This window comes from Colletotrichum orchidophilum, assembly GCF_001831195.1.
Source record: "Colletotrichum orchidophilum strain IMI 309357 chromosome Unknown Scaffold_18.1, whole genome shotgun sequence".
In the NCBI taxonomy this organism is placed as follows: Eukaryota; Fungi; Ascomycota; class Sordariomycetes; order Glomerellales; family Glomerellaceae; genus Colletotrichum; species Colletotrichum orchidophilum.
The window spans coordinates 46,126-68,994 of record NW_019172974.1 but is presented as its reverse complement, the minus strand read 5'-3'; the positions used below and the strand labels follow the sequence as shown (position 1 = coordinate 68,994).

Below are 22,869 nucleotides of genomic sequence, written 5' to 3'. Positions count from 1 at the left end.
ATAATGTAGTAGCCGCCGTAGGCCTATGGGGCAAGTCCCTAGTCCCGTTATATATGTTAGGTCGTAATAATTAAATTAATAAATTAATATATCGATTATAAAATTTTATTTTTGAAATATTTTAAATAAAAGTTATTTTTTATATAAATAAATTTAAGTTTTTTTTAATAATTTAAAATATAAAAATAATATAATTTTTATTTAAAAAAGAATTTATAATTATATATAAAGAAAAATAGTTATTAAAATAAAAAGTATAAAAGGAAAGGAAAATAGGCGACTTGTTATAATAGGCGACTCGCTATGTATATACGTTATTAAAAAAATTATTATACAAAAAAATTAAATTATATAAATAATAATATAATAATTATAAAAAAATTAAATATAATATACGAATATATTAAATAATTTAAAAGATTTTGAAAAAAAGAGGCTAATGAATAGTTTTAATTAATTTTATATAATATAGCTTTATTAATTTATATAAATATTGGGAGGGAATTTAGAAGTGGCCCGCTCGTTATAATAGCCTGCTCGCTATGTAGGTACGTTATTCTATATTGCCGTAATTATTATAAATACTTTAAGATTTTTATCTATTTTAACGCTTTTATTCTCTACGTATTCCTTTATTGCTTATAGCTCCCTCGACTGTCTACAGCTTGTTCTTAACCGTAAGTAAGTACTCATTAACTTTACGAAGCTCTGCCTAAACCTCCTTATGCCACGTTTCCGACTTCTTTTACGTTTTAAATATAATCTTAATTGCTATATACAGCTCTTTTGTATGCTAACCTATTGTCACGAGTAGCTTCTTATCGTCCTCTTCGTTGCTTTTATTTTGTTCTTTAGCCGCTAATATGGCTCGCGTAGCAGTGATCCGCCTGCCGCTGGCGGCGTTCTCGGTCGCTTAACTAATCATATCACTATTGGTCTTTTGGTAATTCTGGTTTAGCTGAGTTTTGACGGGTGGTTTCCGCAGCCTCTGTAATGGCTGGTTATTGTCGCTCGCTTTTGTTGCCTCTTTCGCGATTGTAATGGCCGTTATATCTGGCTTAGAATCCATCGCGTCGCGCTACCAGGTGGGTTGTGCTAGTGCCACGTGGCGCGTTACAAGACGTTTCGACCGCCAAAACCACCGTAGCCTCCAAATGCCTCTCGACTCTTTGTTTGCTGATTTAAGCTTCGCAACGCATCGGTAAAGAACAAGTGACTCTAGCATCGCTGTTCGTTCAGTTCGGGGTGCACATGGTCAGTTCGAGTCCGACACAGTTACAATTCAGCTCTTTGAGGATGGCCGACTCAGAACTGGTAGCCAGCTTAATGCCACTAAGAATCTCAAGGCTAAAAAAAATCAACAAAAGCGCGTGCTCGGATTCCGCCGTCCACGAACCCGCGTATTCGCTTTTGTATGCCCCTCATCGCCGTACCATTCTCGGCCATTGCAGGGACGATCTCGATCCATGACGACGGGTGCTAGCTTTCTGGGATAGTGGTCACCTCCGGCATGGTGGATTGGTTGCATGAGGGAGTGATCTCACTGCCTCCCGAGGCAGTCACCCGCTAAATGTCGGCAAAATTAGGCCTCTCGAATCACCGGGCACCTCGGTCCCTTTCACTGGAATTGGCCAGGCCAAATACCAAGGCAATAGCATATCCGCTTCCATGACTTCAATTTCTTGCGAAGTGGATAGACATGTCGGTGAAGCCGAGACCCAGGGCCTGGTGACAACTACCAGGTGGTATGCTCGAATGGATTCATCCGCAGATGTAGGTCCGTAGCTTCAGGACGAATCGGCGGCCTCGTATCCCTCATGTTTGCTAGCAAGTCCCTACTGAAGACTTCGCCTCGAAATGGCCAATGTGCAATCTTAGATCCTCGCGTTGTATCGACGAAGCCCAACACTTATTAACCCGAACCGCCATTCAGGCCTGATTTTGCGCAGCAAGAGACTTCTAGCGGAAAGGCCTCACTCTTCGATCTTCCAAGACAACACTATGCGCTGCTTCGGAGCCTTTGCCGCGCTCGCCACGTCGACAGCCGTGGTATCTCAAGCTCACAGCCTCGATAACTTCGCCTCCCCTCCGAATATCTACCGTCCAAAGTTTAGATACTGGTGAGGTTTCTCCCAGCCAAAATCCCTTGCACACTCAACTGAGTCGTCTTAACCGAAAGGCTTCCCGATGCCGAAGTAGAAATTGAAGAAGTCACCCGCGACGTGGCCGAAATAGCCTCCGTCGGCGCCGGGGGCCTCGAGTTCCTACCCTACTACCAATTGCACTCGCCATCGGCAAACTGGTCCACCTACGGCTACGGCGGAAAGGCGTCTCGCGCCGTTTTCCGCGCCGCGATGGAGGCCGCTGTCGAAAATGACATCCTCTTTGACTTTTCCATCGGTGCGAATCAGGGACAGGGCGTGCCTTCGGAGCCGGGGAGCGTCGGGCTGGCGTTAGAGTTGGTGAGTCTCGACGGTTCTCAAATCCTCACACTACCATTTGCGCAATTTGAATTCTTGCTTCCTCGTGAGGCTTTCATGAGATCGTGGGGAACTTGGCTTATAACAGTCCTTTCAGGCATACGTCAATGTCACAGTCAAGCCAGGAAACTTTTACAACGGCACCCTACCCCTCTCAACCCAACCCGCAAGCCCATCCCTCCGCCTCTTCATGCATCCCCTCGAAGAATTCGGCCAGCAAAATCTATCCTACGTCCTCGCCGTCGAAGAAACGCCGCCATCAAACGGGTCATTCTCTACAAGCGGGGGCACTGCCGTCAACCTCGTCCGCGTAATCGACATCACAGCGCTGGTCAACCAGCCCACGAGATCCATCTCATGGACACCTCCGGAAGACTCACAGAATACCTGGCGTATCATGGCCTGGTATACCCGCTACACCAACCAGCGCTCCATCGACGCCGCGCCTGACGCCGCGACATGGGTGCAGAACGGGTCTTGGGTCACTGATCACTTCAGCGCCGCGGGCGCACGGAAGCTGACGGGTTTCTTTGACGAGTATATCATCCCCGAGGAGAAGGACAAAGAACTCCTCGCCCGCGTAGGGAAATACGGTAATTGCCCAATCAGCGAACGCGACGATTCACTCATCAAGTCTAAATGTCGTAGCTAACATGGCTACCTCCAAGCCTGGGAAGACAGCATGGAAATGGACACCGCCCTATGGTGGACGCACAACTTCGCCCACACATTTCGCTCACAAAGGGGCTACAATATCGCACCCTGTCTCCCTTTCCTCATCCAACGTGAGAACTACTGGGCCGCGCAGAACGTCCCCTACGGCGAATCTTTCTACTCGCAAAACACCACCCTGGCCTCACGCTGCAACGACGACTATCGCCTCACGCTCCAACACGGCTACGAGGAATACATCTGCGCAACGTCGGAATGGGCTTTCGAACGGGGGTTGGAATATTCGAATCAACCAGCCTATAACCTCCCCCTAAACATGGTACGTTACTATCAACATCACCCAAGCAGAAGACATTTCTCCCCAAAGACCAGCTCACCAACTCCAAACAACAGCTCGACTCAATCCCATTCGTGAACGCCCCAGAAGGCGAATCCCTCGGGTTCGACGACTCTCCTTCCCTCTACCGCCACCTCTCCGGACCAGCCCACATGGCCCTTAACCCAGTTATTTCCTCTGAAGCCGGCGCCGTCAACGGCGCATCATACACCCAAACAATCCCAGACCTCCTCCGCACCGTCCGCCGCGGTCTCGCGGGGGGTATCACGATGAACGTCTTCCACGGGTATGCGTACTCTGGCACCTTTGCCCATACGACCTGGCCGGGGTATACCGTCTTCGGGTATACATTCACCGATATGTGGGGACCGAGGATGCCGGCGTGGCGTAGCCAACACGGCGGCGACCACGGGAACGTCACCGGTTTCCTTGCTGATACGGTGGCATACGTCGCGAGGAATCAGTTTGTGGCTCAACTCGGTACCGCGAGGGTAGATCTCGCATTCTATCAGTACGCGGCACCGTTCGCCAAGACCGTCTACAAGAGTTATAACCTCGAGATGTTGGGTTTCACGTACGACTACCTCGGACCCGCAAGCTTCTCCTCTCCAAACGCCGTCGTTGGTCAAGGAGGCATTCTCGCGCCAGATGGTCCGGCATACAAGGCCCTCATCTTCGCCAACCAAACAAAGTTGACACCGGACATGGCGGCGCAAACCAAAGCGTTCGCGGAAGCAGGGCTGCCCATTTTCGTTGTAGGGAGCGCGGACTTCCAGAGTGTCGGTGTCAACGGGGTCAACTTCGTCCCGGAGACCATGGCGCAAGTCCTCGAGATGAATGGCGTTACGGTGATTGAGTCCCCAGAAGAGTTACCAGGTGCCCTCGCTGCCCTCGGCATCCGGCCACGGGTCTCGTTTTCACAAGATAGTGAGGTTGAGAAATGGTACTCCTTCTCGCGGAGGACAGAGGACGCAGAGGTCGTCTTCCTCTACAACGACGGCGAAAACTCCATGACACTCAACGTCAGCTTTCTTGACATGGCTGGGACGACACCATACGTCCTCGACGCATGGACGGGCTCGGCGTTGCCGATCTTGCATTACACTCTCGAGGAAAACAACATCGTCGTACCGGTGACACTGGCCGCGAACCAGACTACCATCCTCGTCTTCTCCACCCAACCCTCAACCGCAGATGACGGTCACAACCCATCCTTATTGCCTCGTTTGCTGGACACGCACATAACATCCACCTCAGGCCCCCTCGAAGCCCTCCTCTTCATTAGCTCCCAAGATCTCAACACCACTACGACTACCAACACCCGCGTAACAGCACACTTATCCCCCGGCACCTCAACAATAACCTTCGCCACCGGCCAAATCCTAACCTTCACTGCATCTCAGCTCCCAGAAACAACGGTCCTCGACGCATGGAATATCACAGTCATCGACTGGCGCAGCGGAAACGACTCTTTCCATATGGAAACCGCCATCACACCACACCAGTTCCTCAAGCACCCACTGGCTCCCTGGAAGGACCTGGACCCCGTGAACCTGGGTAACTCGAGCGGCACGGCAGACTACGAGACCTATTTCCGCACCCCGTCACCATCCGTCACGGGACAGCGTCTGGGGGCCCGTCTTCACCTGGGTGCCATCACTGACGCAACGAACCTATGGGTGAATGATGTCAGGATCATTCTCGACGTAAACAGCTCGCCCGATGTTGTCGTGGATATCACAAACTGCCTGAACCCGGCAGGCGTCGACAATATGGTGAAGGTAGAAGTCGCTTCAACCCTGTATAATCGCGTGAGGGCGGAGCAGGATAGCATCATGACGTTTGGAGTTTCTGCAGCCGTCACTGGTAGCAGTTATTTTGAGGTCAACCCGGCCAAGGAGTATGGACTCAAGGGCCCGGTGTCAATCCAATGGGTCGAGGTTGTCAACGTCATTTGAAGAACTGTGGTCTAAGTCTGGGCGCTCAAAGGGCTCAGGAGAGCGGGCTCACGTTTTCTAGCCAATTCCACTTTTCGATACCACTTTCCACAGCTAAAAACCGCATCATTTGTCTTCTTATATTGTATATCAGCTTTCCAGATCACCTTTTGCAGGATTTCCAGGCAAAATTGTCACATACATGTCACTGAGCAGAAGCATGATAGTTTAAATACATATTCTAGGTTGCTATTACCTCTTGCAACCCACTGTGCGAGTCATATCATACTTCGAACTTCGAGTCTGCAAGTAAGGGTTAGGGTTACAGCTCGAAACCCGAGGTGGATTGGTTGGTCAATGGCATGCGCGTCGATGCAACGACGGCTGATGGTCACTTTTTGCATAAAAAGTCGAGTAAGCCACACGATGCTCTCTATAGATTGTAGATACACGCAGGAATGTCTGGCGAGAACAGATCACGGCGAATGCCATAGACTCAAAAAGTTGTTCCCGCTGCTGCCAAGACGCACGGGTTCTGCCATGGTGTCCGCTCGTGAATGGATTTGCGGTAGCCCCTCGTATCGAGACCAGTTTGGGCTGGCGTTAGTCTCGTCGCTACGCCTGGCAGATGTTCTGCCGCGCTTCGGGCTTCTGTAATTCACCGTCGTTCCAATTGGTGCCAAGTAACCCGCATGCCTCGAGAAGGGACGTGTTCTAAGAGAAGGTGGTGAGAGCATCTGCCGTCACTGGTCGGTGCTGAGGCTGGCGACACACTGGTGTCCAGTCTGTTCGGCCCTTTCAACTGTAGACTCTCGACACTGGCAAGAATGGATAAGGGCACGCATTGCGGCCATCAGAAGCTATTTCCGTCGATGCTGCTGTACACCTTTTTTGAGCGCTTGGTGGCATTCGCATGGCAGTCAAACGCAGCAAGGGACGTTGTGGTCGAAAAGTGGCAGCCATATGCTTGTGTGATAGTGTTTAGCCCGCCCTCCCATCTCTATGCTGCTACCCTGCCATTTAGGCATGCCGGTATGGCAATTCGGGCGGCAGCGTGTGTGATCCGCGACCGTCTATTCGCGGGATCGGGAGAGTCGGTTTTGTCGGTTTTGTCGGTCTAGTCGGTCTAGTCGGTCTAGTCGGTCGGTGGCTTCGGTTCATTGAGACACGGCAGAGAGCCTCACTGTCGAATGCATCTCGGTGTCTCAGAGGACGGCCACCACCCTGGCCAGGGATTAGGCGTGCGGATGGACAGGCAAGACCGTGGTGAAAATGATTACGATGACGATGATGGGTTGATGCAGTGGGGATCTCCCAGCGGGTTGCGCTCCCGGACGCCCAGCTTTCAGATTCCTGTTAGCCATGGATACTATTTTCTGTGAGGCAGCGAAAGCTTGAGCAAGACCAATTGCTACGACATTGGTACGTAGTTCCGATGACATGTGGTTCCCATCCGAAGAGGGAATCCGATTCATATCATCTTCTTCCCCGTGTACATGTGCAGTGAAGAAAATTGATGAGGAATATGACGATGAATAGAGCCATGAACGACAGTGACCCAGCCGCGTGACCCAGCCGCGTGACCCAGCCGCTAGCCCCCATTTAGTTGGAGCTGCCGCGGACCAACGACGAATATTCGGCGCAAGGGGCGTGATGTGAACGTAGGGAAACCAAGGGTCCTTGGCGGTGGGGCAAATCGATCGATGTCCAATGCTCCTATCCGTAGATATTTGCCAGTGCACAACACGAATCGTGATCCAAAACGCAAAGTTTCGGCGGAATGGAAAGGCAACGGGGCTCTGAATGGATTGCAACGTTGCAGCGAGAAAACCAGCAATGGCCTTATCATCCACTACGGTGCTTCTGAGTAATCAACTTGACGGACGAGATTTTCAGGGTCCCCCTTCTCCACTGTTCCTTCGGTCTGGAAGGCAGGAAGGAAGCACAAAGCTTCGGGGAGCTTAGTCTCGAGAGTCTGGAAGAGCTATTTCTCACTCCTAAGATTTCCACGTCTTCAAGGTTCCCTGCAACGGCTATATTGTCAGCTAGCACGGACCCAGTGCTAGCCGGTATGCCTGCCATACTCGTCCAAGTCCGTCATTTCTTAGATAATTGTGGCGCCGGTGCATTTTGCATTCTCCACCTATCATTTCGGCTCTTCGTTCTTCGTTCTTCGTTCTGTACATCCCATCAGCCTTTCGCTCCGAATTCACATCTTCCTCGTTCAACGCCCTTAACGAGCTCCATGGCAGCCCCCCATGCCTTTCTCACCGGAGACTGCGAGGCACACTCCAGAGAAGCGACGGAGGCCGCACCAGAAATCAAGGACTGGGTGCTTTGATTGCCGGAAGCGCCGAGTCAAGGTGCCACCCGCCCACCACCTCGTCTCCGCGCAACTTGGACTAACCCGACATCTCAGTGCGGCGAAGAGAGGCCGAAATGCGGATCCTGCATCCGGCGCGAGGTCTTGTGCGAATATCCCGGGGAATCACAAGCCATCAACGACGTAGCAGTTGACACTCCCACAGACCGGGTTGGATATGCATGTCCGCCGCAGTTCACCTCCGGAGGCCATTCGAGCCGCGCAGACTTCAATCACCGGGGACGAAGCGCCAGAGGACCTCCGGCGACAGGGGTTGCAACCCCTGGGACGGATTCTGGTGCATCAGAACCATCAGTCGCCACTGGCTTCAACTTTAGCATCACAGATTTGGCATTGCTACACCATTGGACCGTGTACACGAGCGTCGATGTTTACAAGACCCCAGAACTCAACCCCTTGTGGCAGGTCACCTTCCCCCAAATCGGCTTCCGATATCCTTTCGTGGCCCATGCTATTCTGAGCCTGGCTGCGCTACACCTTGCCTACATCGAAGGGTCGAAAAACGGCGAGTATGTCATGAAGGCAACCCGCCATCACGAGGAAGCTCTCCAGGGATTTCATGCGATCGTTCGTCACGTCAGTATCGAAAATAGCGAGGCGCTACTCGCGTGGTCACTTATTAACGTCCTTTACGTGTTCGGTATTACAAAACAGCTCGCCGACAACGTCGAGGGCAGCTCACCTCGTCTGCGGAGGGACCGCGTGCTGGGCGCCGAGTGGATCCCGATGATTCGCGGTGTCGATGCCATTCTTGGCCCAACCTACGCCTACCTGCGAGCTGGCCGAATGAGCCAGATCATAGACCTTGGAAATTGGTCGGAGTTGGACCCTGACGATGCCAGTGCGGAGGAAATGGACATTCAGGTCTGTCGTGTGCGAGAAACGTGGAAGAACGGCAATGATGCCGAAATCTATGAAGAGACACTCAGAGTTCTACGGAAATGCCGCATGTTTGTTTTGCAGTTTGACACAATGGAACCTCGAACTCTACAGCAATGGAGCTGTAATCGGGCCTGGGCTGGGCCGCTTGCTTTTGTCCACTTTGCGCCACAGTCATACTTCACTCTGCTACATCAACGGCAACCCCAGGCCCTAGTTCTTTTTGCTTTTTTCGGTGCACTATTGCATGGGTTGAATCGCCACTGGTTTATGGAAGGATGGGGCAAAGACATTGTCGAAGTTGTCGAGGAGTTGCTTGGCAGCTACTGGAGGCCGTGGGTAGTGTGGCCGCTTGGAGTCGTAGGGATGAATTAAAACTGAAACGGGTCGTATTGAAAATTTTATTCTACAAGAAGTACCAGGCCCTACATACAACTTGTGCAGAGATTTGCCGAAGCAAATATCGAAGAGCCCGTCATGAGCTGATCCTACTCTCCATAATCGTAAGCCAAGCATAATCGGCCAGTATTCTTTGTGTTTGCTCTCTTTTCTGGCTCGAAATTCGAGAGCGCCAAGTCCATTGATAGAGCGTTTTAACGCTGCCGAGCATCTCAGATTGTTAACCCAGTCGCTCGTGACGGTGCCGAGGCAGGGTGTCCATCTTCAACTCATGGACGTATCCACCTCCAGCAAGAATTGCGACGATTTCAGATGGGTGTATAATGTTGAACAATACCATGACGAGAAACATGAGTAACGCATCAAAGATGTATAAGTATGCCTCGTGGCTGAGGAGGTAACCGTCAAAGCCTTGGAGGTACTCGGCGGCACGGAAGATTGAACGGACCATGACCAGAAAACTTCCAAGGTATAACGCCATCATGTGCTTTCGCCAGGGAATACTACTGTTTGATCGACCGGTGGGAGCGCTGTTGATGGAATAATGAAACGCCACGGCGATGACGACGAAGAACCCGAAGCAGATGAGCTGTACAAAAAGCCCGACAATGATGATCTTAGCGCCGCTGTTCAACGCATCTAGGGTTCCGGAAGCTTGGTAACCGCCCCCTAATTGGTGATGAAAATGGATTAGCTTTGGGCCATGAACTGCACAGAAGGTCGAGGGCCGAGGTGAACAAAGAAGCATTCCGGTTTTCTCGATGGGAACAGAAGACTTACCTCCTCCTTGTAGAATGAAGGATAGAACATCCCCCGTGACGAAAATTTTGGTCATCCATTCTTTTCTGATCAACGCATGGCCTTCTCCATCAATGACAGTAATGATTCTGCCAAGTTCCATGTAGATGGTGGCAGCGTACAAAGCTGGTGCCACGAGCAGCAGAATCGCTTGCATGATGTACGGACCCAGGGTGTAGTCGGGACTTTCATTACCAGACTTGGCACGCGCCGCATATCCAGTCACCTGCACTGTCGTCGAAACATGATTAGCTCTGCTTGATAGCACACTATGGTCGGAATAGCCGAAACAGGTTCAGCTGTTACCGATCACTGCTGTGAAACAACTCACTTATACCACCTATGGCCAGAGGGAGTAGGAACCAACATCTAGCTCGTACTAGTTGCCAAAAATGAAAGAGCGAGCTTCCCAGGAATAGGAGAATGAAAATGACAGCGCCCACAATCGTAGGGTCATAGTGATACAGTTTGAAAGAGTTCTGTGCCGCCAAGTCGGCTTCCGTGGCATTGCGGCGAACCAGGTCCATAGCGTCCATTGAGTGTTGAAAAAATTCGATCAAGTATGACTTCCGACTGACATGCGCAGATGAGGTACGGGCGTGGGATTTCGGTCCCAGGATTGACGAGTACCGACACCTTGAGGCTCGTAGAACACAATAAGAACAAGAAGCGAAGGAAGCGAAAGTAATGGGTCAATGATAGGAGAAGGAACGAGAGTTAGAATCGAGTTGCAATATCCAGAAATCACTTAAACTCAAACCAGGCTCGATTTGGGTTTTGAATGCTTCAACATCAAAGAAGTCCTCCCTCGTTCACACATGAGAAAGGGGCTTACTTCATGATATGACGAAAAAAACACAGCCCCATCATACCATGCAAGGCATACTGGGCCCTCTTATGGGAAGCGTAAGCAATGGTTAGACTGGCAGTACGCGACAGTACGCGATAGTACCATGGGTGGCTTAGCGCCGTGTCGACCTGTTCCAGGACTCGATTCGGTTGAATACCTCTGCTCACAAGCCGCGTATTCGTTCCCGGTTCGCTCAGGACCCGCTCCTCGTTGAGCGCTCGTTCTATTCCGTTCCGGGTCTCCGAACACAAATTATTTCAGTTTTCACGAACGGAACCTTTTGGGGCTTAACCTACCCTCAGAGATTTAGAGTGTCAGATATATTAGCGATCTACTAAGTAGATGAACCACAAAGGTAGGTGCCTCTCTTAGTGAGGCTCGCCTCCTGAAGTCCACCATTCAAGTATGATGTCTCGCGCTAAAAATGGCAAGGATTTCGGACATGATGAAAGAGGCAATGTCAAACAAGTATAGCATGGTAGAAGGATACACGTGGCATGCATGTTTAGAGTAGCAAGCAGGGCACGGTAGAAAGGGCTGAACAAGGCTTAGTGAACTATCGTATCCGTTTACTTCAAAAACGTAACCCATTTCCCCCCCTCGATAGTCTTTCACGACCCAACCTAACCAAACCCACACATAGTTTTCTGGTTTTTAAAGCATGCGAGCTCTCGAGCTCTCCTGTTAATGTGTCTAGTCATTTGTGCTGAACCTGAGGGCCTGACATATCCTGCCTCTTCGTGACCACGGCCAGCAGTCTGAGACGTGTAAATTCCACATGTCGTCACTACACATTTGGGGTTGGGGGTGGGGGATTCAAAGTCCCTCCATGGGATAGATCATCGAGCGGTTCGTTATGTTTGCCTGTTCGCCAGGAGGCAAAAATCTAATATACAATCGACAGCCACAGTTAAAGTAGGACCGTGGCACATGAACTCATAGTAGCTGTGCCACTGAATCGTCTCTCCATGTCTGGTATGCATGGAAATCGCATCAGCTTGGCTTCGTAAGTATGACATTACGTGCGTTGCTCGACGCTTCTGCCAGGCCAGGAACCTCCTCACTCAGTGAGTGTAAGGTCTCATCCCTAGATAATTATGACCTTGATGCCAATGCCATACGCGAATGAAGGAATAAAGTACTCGATAAATGCGTATACTGGTCACGTAGACCACTGATAAAAAATTAACATCACAGAAGGAGCTTACTTCGCTCCATACTTTTGGCACAAAATGTGCGTCGAATCCAAAGGGTAGCTCTCTGCTTCGACTAGAAGGTAACTTTTCTACCATTGAGTCGCTAAGGCACCGGGCCGTGACCAAAGCCGTAGGGGCTGATTTATGACTGATGAGGGCGTCATAGCTCCTCCGTCGGATGAGAACGATGACATTAGAGACATAGTGGAACTAGCGGCCGAGCTATTTATCATTATGCCATTCCGGGATATTAAAAGCCCGCCTATATTAATAAAGGTAATAGCCCGTTTTACAATATTACCGTTAAATACCGCCGTAAAGGAAGTATTCTAAGGAGTAGATAGTATTATCGCCTAAACGGTAGGTACTAAAGCCGCGCTTTAAGGCTTTATTAATAAATAAATAAATACTAAACCTAAGCCGCCGTTAAGGCTAAAAGAGTTAAAGTTTAATAATTATTATGAAAATAAGTTTTAAAACGATTAGTAAATAATATTTTTTATTTCTTTTAAAACTTATTAATTAAGATAAAATTTAACTTGAATTTTAAGTAGAGAATAAATTTTATTAGATTTAGACTGGATTTAAGTACCGTATCTAGGTACCGGATTTTATTTATAAGTTAATAAAGTTATTAACCAAGCTTTTAAAAGCGAGTCAATTTATAATACTTATCTTTTAAAGCTTAATTAATAAAATATAATTACGAAGTATTTTAATTTATTAACGTCGCTCTTATACCGGCGTCGCTATTCGACCTTTTAATTAGTTTAAAAAATAATTATTAATATAATTAAATTCTATTAAATATTTATAAAATATCTTGACTTTTTTGTTTTATTAATCCTTTTGTTTTAAGGTTATATTATTAAGCTTTTAAATTTAACTTATATTATTTATTTTTAAAAAATTTTTTAACTAAAGTTAGAGATATTTTATAAAGCTAATTTTAAAGTAATATTTATATTAATAAACCTCTTTTTTTATAAGAGGGATTATTAATTAATTATAACTTTTTATTATTATTTAATTAACCGTTATTATTATTTTTTTAAAAAATAGCCGCCCAAGCGTTAATTAATTTTATAAAGTTAATAATTTTTAAAAATAGCGTAGTTTTATTACTAAGTTTTTAGCTAATATATTATAAAATACGTAACTTTTTATAAATAATTATTTTAATATAAAGTTTATGTTATATTTTATTTATTATTTTTTAAAAAGAATAATAAAAACTTAACGGACTACTCTTTTATAACTTTTTTTAGAGTATAGCCTTTTTTTTTTTAACGAATAGTTTTAATAAATTTTTTATTTTATAATAAGGTAGTTTAGTAATGCTCTTTAACTTATTTTATAAGTTATTAAGATTAATTAATAGCTAATAATAATACTTTTTTAATATAAAAAATATATCCGTTAATAGTAAGAAATATAAGGCCTTTAAATTAATTTATTACCCTATTTACTTTTATATTAATTTTTTTTTTAAAACGAAGCGTTTTTCTAAACTATAGCTTTTTATTATATTTTAAATAACCGATCTTTTTTTCTTTTTATAATTAAAATCCTAAACTTATTAATTTTTAATAATTTAAAATAAATTTATAATACCCTTTTTAACTAAATTAATACTTTTATAAAAGTTAATAAATTTAATATTATAAAACGGAATAAATATAAAGCTTAAGGCCGAATTATTTAATATATTTTTTAATATAATCGGTTTAGCGAGCCTAGGCTTATATAAAATATTAATATTTAATAATATAAGTTTTATAAATATAGTTATAAATAATAAATTATTATTAAAATTTTAAAAATAAATAAATAGCTTTTATATTATTATTTAAACTTTTAATATAATTAATATAATTATAACTTTAATTTTAAAGCTTTTATATATTTTTTATATTATAAGCTTATTTAAGTAGTTTAGGATATTATTAAAATTATAAACCGATAAGTTAAGATTTAGGCTTACGATATACGTATTATTATTTAAAAATAGTTTTTAAAGTCTTTATTTATTTAATAAGATATTTATAATGTTAAGGCTTATATAAATTAAAAAGAATTAATTAAATATTTATTAATTATAACGTTAATTAAGTTATTTAATAAACGAAGTATTTTATATAGTAAAACAAATAAACGATAAGCTAAACCGCTTTATTAGCTTTATTTAAACTTTTTTTTATTATTTTTAAATATAGAAGCGATTTTTTAAACTAATTAGTTTTAATAATATTTATAATATTAATCGTTTTAAACTCTTTTTTTTTTAAATTATTAAATAGATTTATTTTAAATTTGTTTATAACGTTGCGTTTAGCTTTATTAATAATAAGAACTTAAAAGGTTTTTAATTTTTTTTAATAAGTATTTGCTAACTTATAAACTAATATTTAATTTATTATTTTATTATTATTATTATAAATTACGATAAATAAATAAATAAATGCTATATTAAATGAGCAGTTCTTAAACGTTTAGTAATAATTCTATATTTATTATATTAATTTTAATATTATATTTAAAGCTAAATAAAAGTAGGTCAAAGAATATAGCTATAATAATAATAATAATAAGTCTAATAATAAAAGATATTAATTATTAATATAAATAGTAACTATGCTAAGTAATAAAAATAAAGCTTAGATTAATATATTTATTAATAAGCCCCTTTTTTATACGTATTATAAAGTCTTTATAATATAAAAGCTTATTATTTTTATTAAGACTAAGTACGTTTTTAAAAAAGCTTAGATTAAGCTTTATAAAAAGTTTAATAATTTATATTTAATTTTTTAATATTTTTATATAATAAATTTATTTTTAAGAGTATAATAGGCCCGCTATTTTATTTAAAAATATTAGAATTTTAGTGTTTACGTTATTTTTAATATTAAATTAAGTAATAATAATATTAAGAGTTATTTTTTAAACGGTTTTAGTTATTTATATCGATTTATCGATATTATATAAAATATAATTAATAATTAAGAGATATATTTTAAATAAATTTATATTAAAAATAAAGTATTTATAAGCCGGGAGGATATAAATATTTATTTTAAATATTTAAGCGAATTTTGAATAATACTTTTTTTAAAATATTTTATATTAATTAAGAAATAATATCGGTTAATAAAAAAAGTAATACCGTTTAGTAAAAAGCTATTTTTAATTTTTTTTAAAAAACTATAGTTTAGATTATATTATTTTAATTGAATTAAGTATTTTATATTATTATAAAATCTATTTTAAAATAGTAGATTTAGTTATTTTTAATAAATAAGAGGTATACCCTTAGTAGCGTTTTCGAAAAAAAAATTTTAAATTTATATTAGCGGATTTTTAATTTTAAAATTATTATATCTTTCCGTAGTAAATTAAAAAATATAGTATAGTTTATTTTATTATAATTAGTTTTATTTAAAAAAAATTAGTTAGTTAGTTAAGTTTATATTATTTATAATAAATAAAGCGTAAATAATAAATAATAAAGTCGTTTATTTAAAAATAAAAATAAATCGACGTTAGTTAAGTTTATAAAAAGAATATATTATTTAAATTAAAATTAAATATTAAACTTATCTTAGCGATAAATAAAGAGCTAGTTTAGTATTTTTAATAAAGGGAAAATAATAAGGGATTATATAAATAAACGGCTAATATAGTTTAATATTTAAAAAAAACGGAGTTAATAAGAAATAGTCTATAATAATAATAAACTTTTATAACTATATTATAAAAAGTAATTAAATAATAGGCTTTTTTAAAAATTATATAATACTTATTTAAAATTTATAAAATTATAATATAAATAAGTTATAATACGTATTTTTACGTATTTTTAAAAATTTTAAATAAAAGCTTAAGTTAAAAAAAAGGGTAAAAATAATTATTTTAATATAATTATTTTTATTGCTTTTATAGGGAAGTATTATTTTTTTAAGTTAATTAAGAAGCCGAATAGCGACGCCGGTGTAAGAGCGACGCCGGTGTAAGAGCGACGCCGGTTTATTAATTTACGACGCCGGTATATTAATTCTCTTATTATATTACGGGATTATAATTAAAAATAAGTCTTTTTTATTTTATAATTTTATAATCCGGAGTACGACGTTTTATACCTTTTTTTTATAAAAACCTACATATAATTTTAAAATATAAATAAGATATTTATAATAAGTTTAAACGGTTATTAAAGTAATAAAAAGTTTGTAAAAGTATTTATTATCGTTTATAAGGTTAAATATATTACGTTTACTTAACGAAGCTAAGATAAAAAACTCTTTAGATCGAGGCGTTGCCAAAGTAAACGTCGCCGTGCGATTAGTAACAACGCTATTTATCCTACTTATTCTATTTAAGTATAGGAGGGGTATTATTATAGTTAGCTAGTCGTAATAAGGGTTTATATTAATAAAAATCGGGGCTATAATATTTATAAATAATAATAATTCTTAAAATAATTTTCAAAACTTATTACTTTTAAATTATAAAGTAAATAAGGTTTTAATTAATTATAATTTTATTAACTAAGCTTTTAATAAAGATACTTAATAGTGATTATAAAATTTAATATAAAATTAATTATTAAAAAAGCTATAGAAATTTATTTTTAAATTCAATTTAAGCTATTTGATATATAAATCTTAATTATGAATAAATTACTTATTTTTAAATTAAGAAATCGTTAAATACTTTTTTATTACGACTTAATACATATTATATAACTAAACTTTACTTTATGAAACTAATAACAATTACTATATTATATATATAATAATAAGAATATAAATAACTCTCTTTAAAATAAAAACACTATAAATAATTTACGTAATTATAATTATATAATAAAAGAAAAAATAAAAGTTTATAAATAAATAAAAAGATAATTATAAAAATATAAAACAGACGACCGTTTAATAAATAGTTAAATGATAATAAATAAAATATTATAAAAGATGTATTTATAATTAAAATTTATATATAAAATAGCCTAAGTTAAGTTTAAAAATAAATTTTTATAGCTTTTTTAATAATTAACTTTGTATTAAATTTTCTAATTATTTTTTAGCTATTTTTATTAAGAATTTATTTAATAAAATCATAATTAATTACTAAAGCTTTATTTACTTTATAACTTAAAAATAATAATCTTTTTAAAACTATTTTTTTAACGATTATTATTTATAAATATTATAAATTTAATTATTATTAATATAAACTTTATTATAATTAACTAACCGTAATATTTCAATTATTTTTATTTAATAAGTCGACTTTTTAAACATTTATTAAATAATATAAGTAACTTTTTTTTAAAAATAAAATAAAAAGCTTTAAGTTTTAAACGCCGAGCTTATTAAAATTAAAAGAAATTTAAAAATATTTAAAATTAAATATAATTTTAATAAAGACGTAATTTTTAATAAAATAATATATTTTTAAATACGCCGCGCTATTAAATAAAGCGTTTATATAATAAAAGATTAAAAGTATTTTTTAATATTATTATTATTTAATTAATTAAAAAATAAATTAAAAATAATAATAATATTCTTAAAATATAAAGAATGTTTATTAAAATATTTTTAAAATTCAATATTAAATAATAAAAAGCTAAACGCTTAATTAACTAAATAAATATATTTTAAGAAGCTATTAATATAATTATTATTTTCTTTAATAAAAAATAATAAAAACTTAAATTTAATATATTTATTATTTTTAAAAATATTTTTAAAATATTAAATTATTTTTAGGTTAAATTAAATATTTTTAAACTTTTATTATAAAAGTTTCTATAACGAAATTAAAAAATTATATATAATATTAATCTTTTTAAAAAACGAGTTTTTAAATAGTTTAAGTTTTTATAAAAAAGAATATTTTAAAATAAAACTTTTTAATAAATATTTTATTTAATATAAAATATTATTATAATTTCGAAAAGTTTAAAAACGTTTTTAAATTACTTTTTAAAAACTTAAATAAAAAATAATAAATCGAATATAATATAATATAATTTTAATATATATAATTAATAAAAAACTATGTAATTAAGCTTTAATATTTTAATATTTAATTTAACTTTATTAATAATATTTAAATTTCTATATGTTATTAAAAGAATTATTAAAAATATATATTTTATAATAGTATATATATTTATTATCGTAATAAGTTTAAAATTTTATTATTAATATATTTAAATTTTATTATTTTCTTATTATATATTTTTTTTATTTTAACTTTTTTTTATTGCTATAATTTTTAAATTTAATATTAATATATATTATTTTTAATAATTAAACCTTAGCGTAATTTATTTTATTAAGCTATAGAATATAGCTTTAGTAATGTAATATACTTTTTAAAAGGTAAATATATTAATATATTATTTTTTTTAATTGGTAATTACTTTAATATCGGTTAATTTTATGAAATTAATAGATTTTAATTATATAATAATTAAATTAATAACTTATTAGCTGAGCTATTATAAAAAATATAATTATTATTTTATTATTAGCTTTATTATTTTAAAATCAAATTGAAACTTTATTTTAAATATTATTTTTTTAATAGAACTGACTTTTTTTAATTTATTATATTACTTTAACTTTTATTTATTTGTAACGCTCTTTATTTTAATACCGAATATTTTAAATTTATATTTTATTTTATATACCATTTTTTAAAATAATAATAAAATATTCAATAAAATAGTCTTTTTTTATTTTACTAAAGCGGACTTAATTATTTTTTAATAATAATTATTAAGAGTTTTATTGATTTATTTTAAAATAGTTTAATAATACTTTTAAACTTATTTAATAAATTATTAATATTAATAACAAGTTAACGACCGCTTTTTTTAATAATATAAACTAAACCGTTATTAATAAAAAACATAAAGTTTTTAAATAAATTTTTTATTTCTGTATTTATTTTTATAATAATACTTTTTTTTAAATTTATTATTGTTTTTAATTATAATGTTTATTATAACGTACTTTATTAATTAACCGCGTATATTAATTAGCTACGTACTTTTTTTAACCTTTTAAATATTTTATAAATTTATATAATTATAATATAAAATATTGATTAGCTTTTATTAATATTTAAATTATTAAACGATTTTATATTTTTAAAATATATTTATATATTATAATTTATTTTATTATATATATTGTAACTCTACTAAACCGACCGACTTTTTTTTAATAGACCTTTTTTTTTTTATTTTTTTAAAACGCTAAGTATTTTTTTTTAATATAATTTAGGATTTTTTTATATTAAATACTTTTTCAAATTAAATATATATTTCTTTTCTAATATTTAATAAACGTTATATTAATATTTTAAAATATACGTATTTAATTTATTAAAATTATAGTTAAATACGTTATTATTTACGTATTTTTTATTAGCCGGTTAATTATTTTAATTATTAATATTAAAAAGCTTTTTTAATAAATTAAAAATTAAGTTTTAATAAAATTACATTATAAAAGCGCTTCATAACGATTAAAAAGCGTTTGCGATTATTAAATTAATATTATTAAAAAATCGGTTATAAAAAATATAAATATTTATATATATATATTAAGCTTTTTAATTATATAGTTTAGGTTTTATAATAAAAGTTTAGTTTTATAAAAAACGAATTTAATATTTTTATTTAAAAAGATTTCATTATAGGCCTTGCGGAAAGTAATAAAAAACTTAAATCTTATAATATAATTAATAAAAGATTTAATAAATAGGTTAATTTAGTTTTTATATATACGTTTTAAAAATAAATAAGACGTAATATTCAATAGTTAAAATAAATAAAATAAATACGGAAGTATATTAACGATTATAATATTATATTATTTATAATATTTATTAAATTTAGCCGATAAATAGCTTTTATATTTATTAATTATAAATATTTAATAAATACTTTTTATATAAGCTTAAGTATACTTATCAAAATATTTAATTTAGTCTAAGTTAGTTTTATTATCGATTTATTTATTAATAATTAGCTTAATTACTTAGTTATTTAAAAACCCAGATTCTCTTAATTAATTAATAAAATAATAAAAGTTTTTGTTGGAATAATAACAACTGGGACTAAACGTACGGTATATTAAAAGTAACTGAACCTCTGTTCAGTCACGTGGATATTCCGACACGTGACCAGCTCTGGTCGCGTATATAGACATATTCCGAAACGCCTTCCCTATTATACGAACTTAGGAAGATTATTATAGAATAGAATCACTTTTTTAATTACTAACTTATCACCGGGATCTGTATACATATCCCCCCCCAGTCCGTCCAACAGTTTTAAATAATTAAAAAAAGCGGGATATATTACTTTTTTAAATTAATATATTTAATAATTATAATTTATTTATAATTATGAAGCTAAGTGGATTTTGTTTTTTTATGTTTATTAATATACGTAATAATTATTAACTTAGTAATAATGTTTATTGTAAAGCTAGTTTTGTTAAAGTTATATAGATTTTTATTATTAATATTGTATTTAATTATTATATTACTTAATAATATAAACTATTTTAAAATAACTTTTAGATCTTTTTAAAGGGCTTTTTAATAATTATATAGACGATTAAATTTAGTTTTCAAAATTGGTTATAAATTAATAAATTTTTTAGCTTAAAACTTTTTAATAAACGTTTTATTTTATATTCAAAATAAAAGATTAGTTATATTTTTTATATTAATAAGTTATAAAAAAAACTTTTTAAAATCCTGTTTAATAATATATTAAAAAAGTATTTTTTTTAATTAAATGAAGTTTATATTATTAAAATTAGATTTAGTTACGGCGTAATTAATTATTTATTTTATTATGTAAAATATTTTTAAAAATTATATATTTTATAGCGCGTCGTATATTAAATTTTTAATTTATAATACGTATAGTTTAGATCGCTTTAATAATAAGAATAATACTATTTTTTTAAATATAGATTAATATTATAGTTATTAAGTTATTATATATTAAAAGTTTAAGTAGTTAGGAATAAAGCGCGTTATAAAAAAAGTGCGCGGCTAATTAATATGCGCGGCTAATTAGTAAAGTACGTTATTTAATTTAAGAATATGTTTTAAATACTATTCTAAACTTATTAATTTTAAATACTTTAAAATTTATTATAAAATTCTTTTTTAATTAATTTTATATATTTATAAAAGTTGATAAACTTAGTATTATAAAATAATATAAATATATTGTTAAAATATGTTGGTTTATACGATATTTATTTTAATATAATTAATTTAATAAACTTAATTTTTCAAAAAAATATAAGTATTTAATAGTAAAAATCTCAAAATTATAGCTATTAATAATAAATAATTATAAAAATCTCAAAATTAAAAAAATAGCTTTTGTATTACTTATTAAGCCTTTAAAAAAATTAATATAATTATTAATTAAGTTTTCAAATATTTACTTACTTTTTATATTAAAAACTTATTTAATTTATTAAGACTTTTATAAAAATATAAGCCGTCGTATTAATATTTCAATATATTACGTTTATATTATTATATAAAAATAGTTTGAAAATCTAATATTTATTTAATGTAATATTTATAATATTAAAATATACTTAAATTAAGAAAAACTAAATAATTATTTATTAACGGCTAGATTAATTAAATTATTTAATTAGTAATAGATTCTTTATATTAATAAATAAATTAATAATAAACTAGATTGTTTTACTAAGCTTATTTAAACTTTTCTTTACTACTTTTAAATATAAAAGAAATTTTTAAAAATAATTAATTTCGATAATACTTATAATATTAACGTATATACATAGCGAGTCGCCTATTATAACGAGTCGCCCACTTCTAAATACCCTCCTACTATTTATATAAATTAATTAAGCCATATCGTACGAAATTAATTAAAACTATTTATTAGCCTTTTCTTTAAAAGTCTCTTAAACTACTTAATATATTTATATATTATATTCAGTCTTTTTATAATTACCGTATTGCTATTTACGCGATTTAACTTTTTTTATACGAGTATTTTCTTAATATATATTTTTATTTTTAATATTAATAACCCCTTTTTTTATTTAGATTACCTTAGCCTTAATAGTATTAAATAAGCTTTTAAAACGTAGTTATGTTTTTTTAGCCCTCCGGCGCTTACTTAATATCTTATTTACTATATAAAGCTTACGGTACTTAGCTTTAATAAGAGCTAGTTTATATATTAATTTATTAATATTTTTAATTTATAAATTAATAATTTTATATAAATATATTAATAAGCTATATTAATAATTATAAATCCGTTTCTTAAGTAAAATAAAGCTTTATACGGCGTTATGTGCTATAATTAGTGTCTTTAGGTCCTAAGAGCCTTAGTTACTTAGGCGTAAGTTAAATAATGTTAACGTTTTTAATTTAAAATCTAAGCGGGAAATAACTATTTTTAAATTAAAAAATATAATTCTAGCCTATTTAAAACTAGTTTATATATTTTCTTTATTTATTAAAATAAAAAAAGCTATTTTAAAAGTAAAAAAGAAGTCGTTTTTAATAATATATGTAATTTATATCCGTATTATTTTTATTATATAAAGCCTTTAGTAGGCTAAAATAATTAATATTAAAAAGCTAAAACTCGTATGATAAATAGGGAGGTATATAAAGAGTAATAATGCTATATTTTTTATAATAATTATCGAATTTAATCGATTTATAACTATTATAGCTATTAAGGATTAGGAGCCGTTTAATACTTTTCGTACGAGACTTTATATATTTTTTAAAATATTTTAATTAATCTAAGCCGATCTTATTTATAATCTATTTATTTTTATTAAAGTAGATACGTTATTTAGGAGGGAATTAGTTATTAATATATTACGA

The 22,869-nt window shown here is 34.1% G+C and overlaps 3 protein-coding genes across 3 annotated transcripts; 2 read left to right on the top strand and 1 right to left on the bottom strand.

Moving 5' to 3' along the window:
- Positions 1 to 2,001: 2,001 nt before the first annotated feature.
- On the top strand, positions 2,002 to 5,447 carry CORC01_03045 (uncharacterized protein; the record flags this gene model as incomplete). Its single annotated transcript, XM_022614695.1, has 5 exons — positions 2,002 to 2,120; positions 2,180 to 2,462; positions 2,578 to 3,073; positions 3,149 to 3,471; positions 3,546 to 5,447. The coding sequence occupies 5 exons, from the start codon at positions 2,002 to 2,004 to the stop codon at positions 5,445 to 5,447; spliced, it is 3,123 nt and encodes a 1,040-aa protein (XP_022478697.1).
- Positions 5,448 to 7,671: 2,224 nt separating this feature from the next.
- CORC01_03044 (uncharacterized protein) lies at positions 7,672 to 9,063 on the top strand (the record flags this gene model as incomplete). Its single annotated transcript, XM_022614694.1, has 2 exons — positions 7,672 to 7,758; positions 7,846 to 9,063. 2 exons carry the CDS (start codon positions 7,672 to 7,674, stop codon positions 9,061 to 9,063), a joined length of 1,305 nt encoding a protein of 434 aa, XP_022478696.1.
- Positions 9,064 to 9,307: 244 nt separating this feature from the next.
- Positions 9,308 to 10,412, bottom strand: CORC01_03043 (RTA1 protein; the record flags this gene model as incomplete). Its single annotated transcript, XM_022614693.1, has 3 exons — positions 9,308 to 9,756; positions 9,868 to 10,116; positions 10,217 to 10,412. 3 exons carry the CDS (start codon positions 10,410 to 10,412, stop codon positions 9,308 to 9,310), a joined length of 894 nt encoding a protein of 297 aa, XP_022478695.1.
- Between the last annotated feature and the right edge of the window lie 12,457 nt (positions 10,413 to 22,869).